A 13765-nucleotide genomic window follows, 5' to 3' on the forward strand; every position below is an offset into this window, starting at 1 on the left:
TAGATGGATTAGCAGAGAGACCCCGGATAGCAGCCCTTCCCCGGGAACTATCTTAGGATCTCTTCTTGCTTGACTATAAATGATACAGGGTTCTCTCTTTTATAGAGATGACTGACTTGACCCCGGATGGTATATAATATGGACTTTGGAACACAAAGGGAATTTTTCCTTCTTCGAACATAGGCATATAGCACAAGTGAAAAAGGAAGTCTTTTTAGGTATATTGGTAGAATATAAAACAAATCCCTCCTCCAAAAAGATTACATGAAGCATAAAATGGACTAGTATGCAGTATGCTGGTCTTTTGTACACAATTACACGGATAATAAAGCATCCTTATATTTTAGCAAAAAGGTATGTGCACCAAGCCTCATTGAACCATCGCAGCTGAGGCCTGGCGGCCTGCACAATGGGCACGTGTTGTTGCACGTCATTAGCCACTTGGCAATGCAGTCCCTATGGAACTATGGAAGTGGTGGCGGTAGCAGCGAGGTGGCATGACGCAGCACCTGTCGCCGTCCTCAAACGGGCTCAGGCAAATCGCGCAGCCGTCGTCGTCATCGTGTGACGCCGAGTCAGAGGCGGACGAAGCAGGCGCGTATCGATACGTGATGAGGTCCAGCTGATCGATGGCGGTGGATACTGTCGGCATTGCCTCGTACATTGGTAGTGGCGGCCACGGCGTGTCCGTCGTCGTCTCCGGTTACTGGCCGGCGTCGTCCGCCTCCGTGTTGTTGTCTACGGCTACATCGTTGGCCGCAACCACCACCTGCTGGGACGCGACCTCCCGGCTGTCCCGTCGCCGCTGCCGGCGGGCGGCAGCGGCGCTGCCTTTGATTTCATCGTGGTCGTCGTCGTCGTCTTGCGAGCGGGGTGCGGCGCCAGCGCGCGGTGATCACCGTCTTGAAGAGGGCCGCGCACGATATCGTTAGCACCACGGCGCCGGCGGCAGCCAGCCACATGGATCGGAGATTCGGAGGAGAATCGAAGACTGACGAAATGCGTGCTTCTGCTCTGTCTCTGGGACACGAACGACACGCAAACAAACTCGTAGGAGTCTCGAGCCGCCTGGTATATCTATCCACACCTTAAAAAATAACTAATGTCATCGTCATGTGCTAATCAATCGCTTCAGTCCCACCGTCTATCGGCCGACTTCGACACCGTGTTAGACACACCGCGCGCAGTGTTATCGTAGTGTGCCTCGCTACATGTCCACGTCGGAATAGAGTCCGCAACATGCAGCCACCTCGCCAATTTATTTAAACGGACGCAGCCAACTCGCCCAAAGCAATCACGTTCATCAGGCCCAAAACAAAGCAATCACGTACGGACTAAGGGTTAGTTAATTTATTTTTTCAAACTAAGTGTTAGTTAATTCAAAAACAAAGCAATCACGTACAGGCCTAAAACAAAGCAATCGCGTTGTGCAGCTTGACGACTAAGACGTGAGGATTCTCTCGCTTAGTCAGTTTTAAATCGAGATCTTCAACACAGCTGGCCAAGCGCCGCCGCCGGGAGCTACGCCGCTAGCAGCTCCAGCAACCTCCTGAACCCGCCAGGCGCGTTCCGCAGCCGCTGCGCTGACTTCGCGCGTGCGCGCAGCGGCGACACGCCGAACGCCAGCCGACCTCTCCGCTCTGCTCCTGCAACGTGATTTCATCATAACATCATGCTGACATCATATACATCCTTCTCCCTTGGAAAATAAAATAAAAAATACACTAGCCGTTCATCTCTGGATCAGCAGCCAAGATGAAAGGGGAGTTGTATGCGAAGCAGGGCGGCCCCCTGTAAATGTCCGTGTTCAGCCAGCTAATGCAGTAATGTTGCTACCACGATAATGGAACTAAAAGCAGTATGGGTGCTTTTATTTTTGGTTATTTAGATTATGAAGTTTATTGTCTAAAATATTTTTTTTTTCTTCAAGATGTAAATTTAGGTGGATAGTTCCTAGATTGCATTCTTTTGGAGTCTCCATATTTATCTTCCTAATTTTCTGACGTAAAAAATGGTATGTCATTGTTGTGAACATTCAAAATATAAATTATCGTGATATTATTTCGTTCCCATGCAACGCACGGCCATGATTCTAGTCTAGTTTATATTTAAAAAACATTGAACCAGAACAAGTTCGTGACTGATTATACCTTCTTCTCGGACTCTGTTCATCGTCGGAGTCGGAGCACGTAAGTACAATTTAATTGTCCTGCTCGACGATCTTAATGCATGATGACGACGAACGAACTGGCGGGTTTGCTCATCTGGCTCGGAGACGTGTTTTTCTGGTCAGTCGTCATAATCGTCGCCTGCTGCTACATTCAACGCGCGACAGCGGCAGGACAACAACAACCGGCGTCAGGAGGCTGCAGTGGCGGCGGCACCCCACGCGCAGCCGGCGTAGGCGGTGCAAGCGGCCGCGGTGCAGATGGCGGCCATGGCAGTGGTCCTGCTGGACTACGTCACGTACCCTCGCCAGAACATCGTCGCCTCGTCTTCTTCTTCTTCTACGGGCGGTGGTGGCGGCGGCGGCAGGGGAGCGGCCATCTGGCGGAGGAGTGCGCGATCTACATGGGGGCAGTTTCGAGGACGCCGACTGGTGCAGCGTCATGCCCGGCTGCCGCCACGAGTTCCACCGGAGCTGCATTGCCAAGTGGCTCATGGCGTGTAACAACACGTGCCCATTGTGTAGGGCTCAACTGTAATGGGCTATTGCTCATGACATGGTGCAGATAAAGCGACTAGGATGCCCCCTGTTGCATCGGCCATATTTCGTACTTATATACCTCTATAAATATACGATAATGCTCAACGTCCGTCCGTGACTCTGTGTCCGGACAGCGTCTCCCCAGGAGCAGGCCCTAAACAAAAAAATTCCCATTCGGCCTGGCCTCCCACCACTCACACCCGCACGTGCTAGCTCGCCCTTGCATCCTCCTCCCGATTCTTATCCTTTCCGCGCTCGCGCCCTGCCCCACCCCTGACACGCGGCCATGGCTGCCTTCCTAGCCAGCGGCGGAGACTTCACCCACCCCGGTGTCCTCCTTCCCCCACCCTAGGCGGCGCCTCTCCCCCCAACCCAGCGTCCTCACCCACCAGGAGTTCCCAACGCCCGCGGATGCGGTGGCCCTCTCCCCCACCCCAGCGAGATCCATGGAGCATAAGCGAGAATCCATGGAGGTGGTGCAGCAGTGTTGCAGTGGAGTAGATGGCTCTCCCCCACCCTAGCGACTGAGCTCCCCCCACCTCGGCAGCCGGAATCGACTGGCCTAGCCTTCCCCTCCCCTATGTTGCATATGTATGTTTCAAGTGTTTCAGACATTCCAGATGCATGTTGCATTTGTTTCATATGGATGTTGCAAAAGTAGATAGGGGATGTTGCACATGTTGCATATGTTGCAATTGTTTCAATGGCATGTTGCAAGCGTATGTTTCGAGTGTTTCAGATGTTTCAGAGGTATGTTTCATCTGTGTTTTCCAGAGGCATGTTGCAAGTGTGTTTATCTGGATATTGCATATGTTTCACACATACATTGCATGTGTTTTATTTGGAAGTTGCGTATGGTTGCAATGGTTTTCAAGTGTTTTTCAGATGTTTTTTTCAAGTGTTTCAGAAGCATATTTCAAGTGTTTCAACTGTCTTCAGACGTACGTTGCAACTGTTGTATTTGGATATTTCAAAAGTAGATCGGGTCTTGCATCTCTCCTCCCCATCTTTTGCTGCATCGCCTCTCCCGGCACCGACAGGGCATCCATATGACGCCGCGGCCGGGTCCTTCCGAATCGGAGGTGTCGTGCGCCCTTCCCCTCTTGTCGCTCTGGCGGTGCGGGCCCCGCGTAGAGCGTGAAAACGGAGTGCAACGCACGGGCGTCAGGACGTGGGCGTCCGTTCAGACGTCCGGGCGCTAGCACTACCACTAAATATATCATCAAATTCAAAGGCTCTCTGAGGGTAGCATCTTAGCTCTTCGATGACTTCAACGGTAAAAATAATACAACTCTGATCCCTTCATTCTAATTATAAGATGTTCTGACTTTTCTTGATACATAGGCTTTTGCTATGCACTTACATATGCATTATGTCAAGATACACAATAAATACAAATGTATTTACAAAAACTAAAACATCTTATAAGTTGAAACGGACGGAGTACCTCATACCCGTTGCTAGGCATCAAAAAGTATTTTGCTCTACATATAACTTCGGCTCTGATGTATCTTCATGTGAATCTAAAAGAATGTAGCCTTCTATATACCCAAATCAAATTAATCATCAATCTGGTGGACAAGGCGGCCGCCAAACCGCCGGGTTGGAAAGGGCGGTTACTAACAAAAGCCGCTTGATTGCTAGCGCTGGTTCACCATAGCGCTTACTGGATCTGAGAAGGAAGCCGATCGCTCAGCGGCGGTGGGGGCGGCGATGGCGACGGCGTTGAGGTAGCTAGGGTTGTTTGTGGACATGCATGGACACTTTGTAGGAGTCTCAAATCGTCTTGTATATATTTATTCCAAAATATAACGGAACAAGAGAACAGCTTCGTGACGGAGTATACCTTCTTCTCAGACAGTCAGACTCGTAGTCTTTGGGTGCGTGTTCATCGTGAGAGCACTAGTGTTTACTTGGCTAGCAATGGGAAACCCGACGGCCGGGCGGCGGCCACCGGAGACGACGGACGTGCAGCCACCGCCGTTCGACGAGACGGTGGCGCGGTGCATGCAGATGCCGTCCATCGCCGTCGTTCTTGCAGGAGTCCGAGTGTCTAACGACGACGACGTCTAATATATAGCAACTTAATTCTATTTTTTGCGAATTATAGCAACTTAATTCTTGATGGATTATCCTTCTAGGACTCTCATAGCAATTGTCCTGTTGTATTGTACCACGATCGAGTACGTACATGCTATTGCTACTGCATGATATGCATCTTGTGTTGGCTCTCTGCGGGACGATCTAATAACTAACCAGCACGATGACGGATTTTCACCTGACGGCTTTGCTCCTCTGGCTCGGTGACGCTTTTCTGATCATCGCCATAGTCGCCGTCTGCTGCTGCTACTACGGTCGGCGACGCCGGGACTGGGAGGAGGTCAACGACGACCGGCGGCATCAAGAGGCAGCGGCAGCATCCCACGCGCAACCGGCGCCGACGGCGGCCGCGGTGCAGATGGCGGCCATGGCTGTGGCCCTGCTGGACCACGTCACGCACAAACGCCAGAACGTCAGCGGCGGCGGTGGCGGCGATGATCATCCGGCGGCGGAGGAGGAGTGCGCGATCTGCTTGGGCCAGTTCGAGGACGGCGACCGGTGCAGCGTCATGCCCGGCTGCCGCCACGAGTTCCACAGGAGCTGCATTGCCAAGTGGCTCATGGCGTGTAACAACACCTGCCCGTTGTGTAGGGCTCAGCTGCAATGGGACGATGTTGCTCATGACATGGTGTAGATAGAATGACTAGGATGTCCCAAATGTTGTTGTCTGGAGCTTCAATTCCGTCGTAATAAGCTTGAGCTTCCTAGTTTATCAAGTTTTGTTGTCTCGTACTTCTTATGAGACCTTATGAGGCAGATATATATTCGTTGACACGCAAAAATGTCCGGTATGGAAATTGACATGGAGAACTTGCGAGAAAATATTTGGTACAATGTAATTCGAGGCGCAAAGCAAAAGGAGGAACAAGACAACGCTGCCCTGCCCACGTCGGCCAGACCGGGGTTCCTGAAGCCGACCAGGCCGGCTTGCCAGTTGTCGTCTGGCCACAGCGCCCGGCCCCGTGAATCCCAGCCTCGTCAAAGTCGGTTAGGCCAACTTTTCTGCTGGAATATGAACCGATTTGTTTCCAAATCGGGTTTTGGAGTTGCTTAATGAGATAAGATCGACCACCCCTTTTATATATATATATATATATATATATATATATATATATATATATATATATATGAGAGGATCAAGACCGATTGAGGACGATCCTACTTCAAATCGAAAAAACACATCTGCTACCTCCTTTTACCCTCTCTTTTCCCATCTACTTCTTCTCCTTGTTCTTCATCGTTGCTGCATGGCTGGAGGATCGACGACGCCGTCGCCCTAGAGCGGTCAGGCTAGCTAGGGCAGCCCATAGCCGCCGTATGCCTCGACGGGGTCCCTCACAAGCGTGTGGGGTTTTGGATTTCAAGAGCCTTCGTCGGAGTGTCTTGCGTATCGCTCTACGGGTGAAGCTCCTATGGCGACGTGTCTTTCGTATCGTGCTCATCACTAGAGGCACAAGGTCGATCGGGGTGTGGACAAACCCTAGGCGTCAAGTCGACTAGGCCCTACATTGAGCGATCTAACTCCTTTTCGGTGTGGTGATCCAACTTGGCGTCAACAACATTCTTTGCTCTAAAAACATCCTACATGTGATATTTATTAATTTTTATTTTCAATAGTGGGAATTGAAACACAATCCATCAGTGTATATATTATGATTTAAAAAAAAACGAATTCAGATCGTTGCACGCACTAATCAGCAGCGCCATGCATGCTCCGGAAGAAATAAACGAAACCAGAAACGCTAGCTACACCATGTCCTCAGCCGTGCTAACAGCAACAGCAGCAACCACCTTCTCCTCTCCCGCCGGCGGCACGACGACAATGGCGGTAGCCCTGCAGATAGGGCAAGTGGTCTTGCCCTGGCGGAGCCACTCGGCGATGCACCCCCTGTGGAACGCGTGGCCGCAGCCCGGCATGACGAAGCGCCCCTCGCCTCGGGTGTACTCCGCGATGCATATCACGCACGACGACGACGACGGCCCGCCTTCGCCGCCGGTGGAAGCTTCTTGATCAGGCAGCGGGAGGTACGGGACGTCGGGCACGCTGTCCAGGATCCGCTTGGCGCGCCAGCGCCCGAAGCAGGCCGCCAGCTCGGAGACGGCCAAGTAGAGCAGGCCGCCAGCGAGGTAGATGAGCACGGTGGTCAAGGTGTAGTAAAACACGGAAATCATCGTCGCCCAGTTCATGGCGGCCTGGCGACTGGCGTGTCGCCGCCGACGATCGACTGACGAACGGCGGTGGTGGCTTCTCGATCTCCGATCCCTCTTGCTTGGAGTTTGGGCTGTGCAGCGTTGATATGATCGTAGCTACGTACTGTACTAGGTAATTAACATGTTAATTATCGTTAACTGTTTATAAATCTCAGGAGAGCTAGGATACATTAATTACCATGTCCGATTCGGATGTATATATATAAATTACTCGGAATCCAAATAATCCAGTACCGTACGATACCAGTTGCAAGGACGGAACTTGCAGTTGCAGATGCATCGCCGACGTACGGCTATGCAATCGCCGGAGCACAATCGACCATCGTTGCGGCCCGGGGGAGGAGTGGGCCGATTCGGAGTACTTATTGGGCCATGATAAAGCAATTGCATGGCATCATGATGAACTTGGCCCCAGGTTATTCTATAGGGGATTAATCACCTCTAAATAAATCAACAGCACACTATAAAAAACGATTTCACAAGAGTTTAGAAAAAACGATTTCACAAGATGCCACTACTACAAAAATGATTTGTGGCAACGCCTCCCTTTCTTTATAGGAGCGGCTCTATATTGAGTCACCCCTACAAATAGTTGTCAAATGAGCCGCCCTTACAAATAGATTTGTAGGGGCGGCCGGTGTTATCAGCCGTCCCTACAAATGGCCCAATTTGTAGGGACGGCTCTATATACAGTCGCTCCTACAAATATGATTTGTACGGGGCGACTCAATATTGAACAACCCCTACAAATAGACACCGAGTATTAAGAATTAAGCACTAAAATTTAAATTTTGTAAATGATCTCGGATGGAGAAACAACCAAAATGAAAGTTGTAGACCTTGAAAAATTATGAAACTTTATAGTTGACAACTTTTTGATTTGAAATCATCTTGTCAAGGAAAACTACGTTTGAATTTCTAAAATTTTAATTTTTTAAACGACCTCGGAAGGATAAACAGTAAAAATGAAAGTTGTAGATCTTGAGAAGCTATGAAACTTTATAGTTGATAACTTTCTCATTTGAAATCATCTTGTCATGGAAAACTACGTTCAAATTTCTCAAATTTAAAATTCAAATTTTATAAGTGACCTCAGATGGAGAAACTACCAAAATGAAAGTTGTAGATCTCGAAAAGTTATAAAACTTTGTAGTTGATAACCTTTTCATTTGAATTAGTTTAGGGCATCAAACAATCAATTTATGCTTAGTTTTGTATAATATGTGGGGAACCAAAATGGATTGTAGACATAAGTGATCGTGAGGTGCAGCGGTAGAGGAGTTTGCGCGCGAGCGAGAGGTGCGGGTTTGAATCCCGATCGACGCAAAGTGTGCAAAAATCATGAAAAATGCTGCAACCATAGAGTGGGTGTGTGCCTGCCGGTGAGGACCTCCTCGGATAAAAAAATTACTATTTTTTACCCCTTTTTCATGATTTCTGAAAATTAATTTATAGGAACGACTCAATATACAGTCGCCCCTACAAATCGATTTGTAGGGGCGGCTGATAACACCAGTCGCCTTTACAAATCGATTTGCAGGGTCAGTATGAGAACCGCCCCTACAAATATATGATTTGTAGAGGCGGCTGGATAAACCACCCCTACAAAGCCTCTACTGTCATGTGATTTACAGAGGTGGGTATATTATATTAGCCTACCCCACCTTATAAATCATCTAGAGGCCAAATGTGCAAACTCCATTTGTGTGAGAGAATTTTCAATAGTAGCTTCTAAAAAATACTTGCCAAAGCATTGTTTATTCCATAGTGGCCAAAATGAGGAGAGAGAGTTTTTATTTTCCTTTATCGTCCAACCATTGCTAATAATTGGTTCCTAAAAGCAAAAAAAATTACCTAGGGAGAAAAACCATATGTCATGGAGAATGGGCAAGGAGATTTGGATGTTTTGTGTGGGAGATTTAGATGTTTATAGAATTCAAAGGGAAATTGTTCGTTGGATGCTGGCTTTCCTTTTTTGTGATTTTTTTTTCAGAGTTGCATTGCAAAGTGGCTGACGGCGTGCAACAACACGTGCCCGCTCTGTAGGGCTCAGCTGCAATGGGATGTTGTTGCTCATGACATGGTGTTGATAGAAGAGTAAATTGCACGGCCGGTTCTTGAAGTATTGGGCTGATTTCGTCTGGATCCCCAAACTATGAAATCGTATTCTTGGCTCCCCAATCTATTTAATTCAATCCATGTAGGTCCTAAATAGCTCAGCCGGTATCAAGCGGTCGACGTGGCTGTCCACCTACGCAGAGGAGGCACGTGAGGCACACGTGACCCTCGGCAGCTTGCAAAAGTGGTGTGGTAAATAGCTTGCCTGCGTGTCGTAGCCCTGCGACAACTGGGAGATGAAGTTGTGGGCGTTGGCCGCCTTCGCCGCCGCGACGACCTCCTCCTCCGTGGCCTCCTCCTTGCCGAACAGGATGTTCTCCCGGATCGACGTCGCGAACAGCGCCGGCTCCTGGCTGACGAGCCCCATCTGCGCGCGCAGCCACTTGAGCCGCAGCCGTCGAATGTCCACGCCGTCCAGGGTTACCTCCCCGGCCGCCGGGTCATAGAATCGCTCCAGCAGCGCGATCACCGTTGACTTCCCGGACCCGCTGCCGCCCACCAGCGCCACCGTGCGCCCCCGCCGGCACGCGCAGGTTGAAGCTCACGAAGATCGGGGTCTCCGGGCGCGATGGGTAGCAGAACTCCACGTTCTTGAATTCCACCTCCCCGGCGACGTTGGCCAGCTCGTCACCGGCGCTACTCTCCGAGTCGATCTTGGGCACCCGCTGGATCACCTCCTGGACCCTCTCCGCCGCCGAGCTCGCCTCGGAGAAGTACTTGACGTTCGACAGCCCGGACCCCAGAGCTCTGCATGGTTTCGTTAATGGAGCCGACATCACATCATCATCTAGGACTAGGAGTAACATGCAGCAGAGCAGACTGATGATAAAATCACGGTCACATACAGGCCACCGACGACAATGGCAGCGGAGACGGCGAAGACGGTGCCGCCCTGGTATCCGTGGTACATGACGAGGCGGCTGCCGTACCAGACGTTGAACTCCCAGATGGTGAAGGTGATGTCGTTGCTGCTGATGGCGACGCCCTTGGCGAGTCCCTGCTTGATCCCGAGCCTCGCCGACTCCTCGAGCGCGGCGGAGAACTGCGCCATGGTGGTGCGCTCGGCTACGAACGAGTTGATGGTGCGCACGGACGAGACGGCCTGCTCGGCGATGGCACCGGCCTCCGACCATGTGACAGGCCATCCGACCTTGTTTGATGGGTTTGTATGTTGAACTGTGGACTTGGTTGAACTTTGTGGACATTGGACACATGTTGATGGTGTTTGTGGACTTTGCATGGTGCTTGTCGACATATGTTGGTTATTGTGAGTGGATGTAACATTTGTGGACATATATGTGATATATATTGCCTATCTATCATGTTATTATAATTTTCTGTGATTTTGTTGCTTATTGTGACCGGATATGCACTGAAACAAACAAAAAAAAATTCTGTGGACATATTTTACCGAGTGTAGCACTCGGTAAAACAGAGATTCTGTCAGTTTTACCGAGTGTAGCACTCGGTAAAACAGAGAACAGAACCAAATTGGTTTTGATTCTGTGAATTTTGCCGAGTGTCCCATTTTTTACCGAGTGCCGCAACCCCACTCGGAAATATTTGACTACTTTTTACCGAGTGGGAACACTCGGTAAACATTATTTCCCGAAGTTTATTTGCGGAATTGTTTTAATCACGAAAATGGTTATTCTTTTACCGAGTGTTAGGAGATACACTCGGTAAACATTATTCAAAAAATTTATTTGCAGAATTGTTTTAATCACGAAATGGTAATTTATTTACCGAGTGCTTCTAGTGACACTCGGTAAAAGTCGCCGTTAACGGTCAGTTTGGAGGCTGACGACCGTCAAGTCATAATTGTTTACCGAGTGGCATTGAAGCACTCGGTAAATCCAGGCTCCGAGTGCGCCGATATTAGACACTCGGTAAAATAACTTCACCGAGTCGTTGTTTGCCGAGTCCACTTTACCGAGTGTGACACTCGGTAAAGAGTTTACCGAGTGTGTAGCACTATTTGCCGAGTGTTACTCACACTCGGTAACTACACAGTATCCCGTTGTGCGGGGCGGGTGTACTGCTCCCTGATCCGGCGCGCGAGGCCGATGAGGATGCGGCCGTACATGAACCCGGGGATGATGAGCAGCAGCACGGACGACGGCGCCACCAGCGTGAGGTGCCACAGCAGCGCAAACCCGACGGCGTAGCTGCACAGGAACATGGAGCAGTTCATCACGAAGTTGGGCACCTTCTCGCTCAGCACGTCCTGCACCACGAGGCTGTCGTTGGAGACGCTGGTGATCACCTCTGACGTGGACCCCACCTTGAGGTCGAAGTACTCCACGTCCTACCGGAGCACCGCCCGCAGGTACCGCTCCCGCATCCGCGACGCCTGCCGCTCTGCCGTGCGAGCCCAGCAGTACCCCTCTGCGTGCATATATGCCAACGACGGCACAACGATTATCAGCTAGCATGGTGCGCGCGCGCGCAAGCAAACCGCCAGCGGCGGCATTGACACCCATCCATGCGTGTGCAGCTACGTGGCTGTCCAGTAGCTGCCGAGGGTTACGTGTGCCTCACGTGCATCTCCTGCGTACGTGGAAAGCCACGTCGACTGATTGACACCGCATGGACTGTTTAGAACCTATATGGACCAAATTAAGTAGATTGGAGAGTCAAGAGTGCGATTTCTTAGTCTGAAGACCCAGACGAAATCAGACCAATACTTTAAGAACCGACCGTGCAATTTACTCTGGATAGAATATCACTGGCTAGCAGGATGCCCCAAATGTTGTCTCGTGCTTCGATTCTGTCGTAATAAGCTTGAGCTTCCTTTTTTTTAGTTTGTATAAGTTGTTGTCTCGTGCTTCTTATCAGGCATACTACTATGTTCCTTTTCGCTCGAAAAACGTAGGGGGAATTTCCTGTGTGTCATTAAAAAAGATACCAATGCTCTGTGTGTCTCTGAAAAAGTTCAGCGGTCTTCCACGCCACTACTTCAACTTTTTCGTGTCCTCTATGCCACTTCCGTCAGTTTAGGCTCTAACGCCGTCAAACTGCAGGTGTGAAAAGATAAAAATATCCTTAAGTCTAAATATGTTATTAATTTTTTTAGCATCTTAACGACTTCAAATTAAAAAACTCAAAACTAGAAAGTTGTAGATCTCGTCGTTAAGATGTTAAAAAAAATTAATAACATATTTAGACTTAAGGGTATTTTCATCTTTTCATACCTACAGTTTGACGGCGTTAGAGCCCAAACTGACGGAAATGACATGGAGGACACGAAAAAGTTGGAGTAGTGGCGCTGAAGACCACTGATCTTTTTCAGAGGCACACAGGGCATTACGATCTTTTTTAATGGCACACTGGGAATTGTCTCAAAAACATATATTGTACATGTTATTTATGGACAGTACTAGTAGGCGCACGCGCACGCGGACTTTGCCTGCATGCTATCACTTCTCTCTATTTTTCCTCGCGATGGCCTCTCCCCCGCCCTCCACCTCCTCACGTGACTTTCCTCCTCACGCGTTCGTCTCCAGATCCGGCGTTCATCTTCCTCCTCGCCCATGCTGCCGTCCACTACCCCGTCGCACACGCTAGGGTTTCGCCGAAGCTCTGCAGCCAGGACCACGGAGCTCCGGCGAAACACTAGCGCGCCCGTGACGGCCTCCTTCTCCCCCTCCTCACTCTTGCCACCGCCGCCCAACTTGGCTCGGCCGCCACCAGAGCCTTAACACCGCCCTCTCACCGTCCCCACCGCATGGAAGGCCTGTCTCCTCCGAGCCCCTTCCCTTCTAAGCCCACTGAAGTTAGTGAAGAATAGAGGAAGAGTCGTCGCCGCCGGAGTGTTGATGAAGAAGCAGGCACGGGCAGTAGTAGCGCATCGGACGACAAAGAGGGTGTGCGCGCTGAGCGATGCGAGCGTGCACTTGTAAATTAGATTTCCCGTTTATTTATTTATTGTCCATAGGGAGAATTAAAACATATAGTACTCCTCAATATATTTCCAAATAATTACTCGGAATCCAAATAATTACCATGTCCGATTCGGATGTATATATATAAATTACTCGTAATCCAAATAATCCAATATACTGTACGAGTACGATACCAGTTGCACTGACGGAACTTGCTGATGCATCGCCGATCGACGTACGACTGTGCCATCGCCGGAGTACACAATCGACAATCGTTGCGGCCCGGGGGAGGAGTGGGCCGATTCTGACTACTTACCGGGCCATGATATAACGATTGGCATCGTGATGAACTTGGCCCAGGTTATTCTAGGGGATTAATCACCTCTAAATAAATCAACAGCACACTATAAAAAACGATTTCAAAGATACGTGATGTGATTTGCAGAGGTGGGTATATTAAGCTACCGCACCTATAAATCACCTAGAGGCCGAACGTGCAAACTCCATTTGTGTGAGAGAATTTTCAATAGCTTCTCTACAAAAATATACTTGCCAAATCATTGTTTATTCCGAGTGGCCAAAATGAGTAGACCAAGCTTTTTTTTTTTTTTTTGCCTTTCTCCAACCATTGCTAATAATGGGTTCCTCAAAATTAAACTAGGGAGGAAAACCTCATGCCGTGGAGAGAAAAAAAAACAAGGAGAATTTGGATGTTAGGGAGCGTAGAATGACGTGGATATATGTA

At 49.6% G+C, this 13765-nt stretch overlaps 1 protein-coding gene and 1 pseudogene across 1 annotated transcript; one reads left to right on the forward strand and one right to left on the reverse strand.

Moving 5' to 3' along the window:
- Window positions 1-456: 456 nt before the first annotated feature.
- Window positions 457-11534, reverse strand: LOC136487929 (putative multidrug resistance protein; annotated as a pseudogene).
- LOC136486897 (RING-H2 finger protein ATL79-like) lies at window positions 4971-5441 on the forward strand. The gene has a single exon (XM_066483964.1). It carries the CDS (start codon window positions 4971-4973, stop codon window positions 5439-5441), a length of 471 nt encoding a protein of 156 aa, XP_066340061.1.
- Window positions 11535-13765: the final 2231 nt, after the last annotated feature.

This window comes from Miscanthus floridulus, chromosome 10 (assembly GCF_019320115.1).
Source record: "Miscanthus floridulus cultivar M001 chromosome 10, ASM1932011v1, whole genome shotgun sequence".
NCBI lineage: Eukaryota > Viridiplantae > Streptophyta > Magnoliopsida > Poales > Poaceae > Miscanthus > Miscanthus floridulus.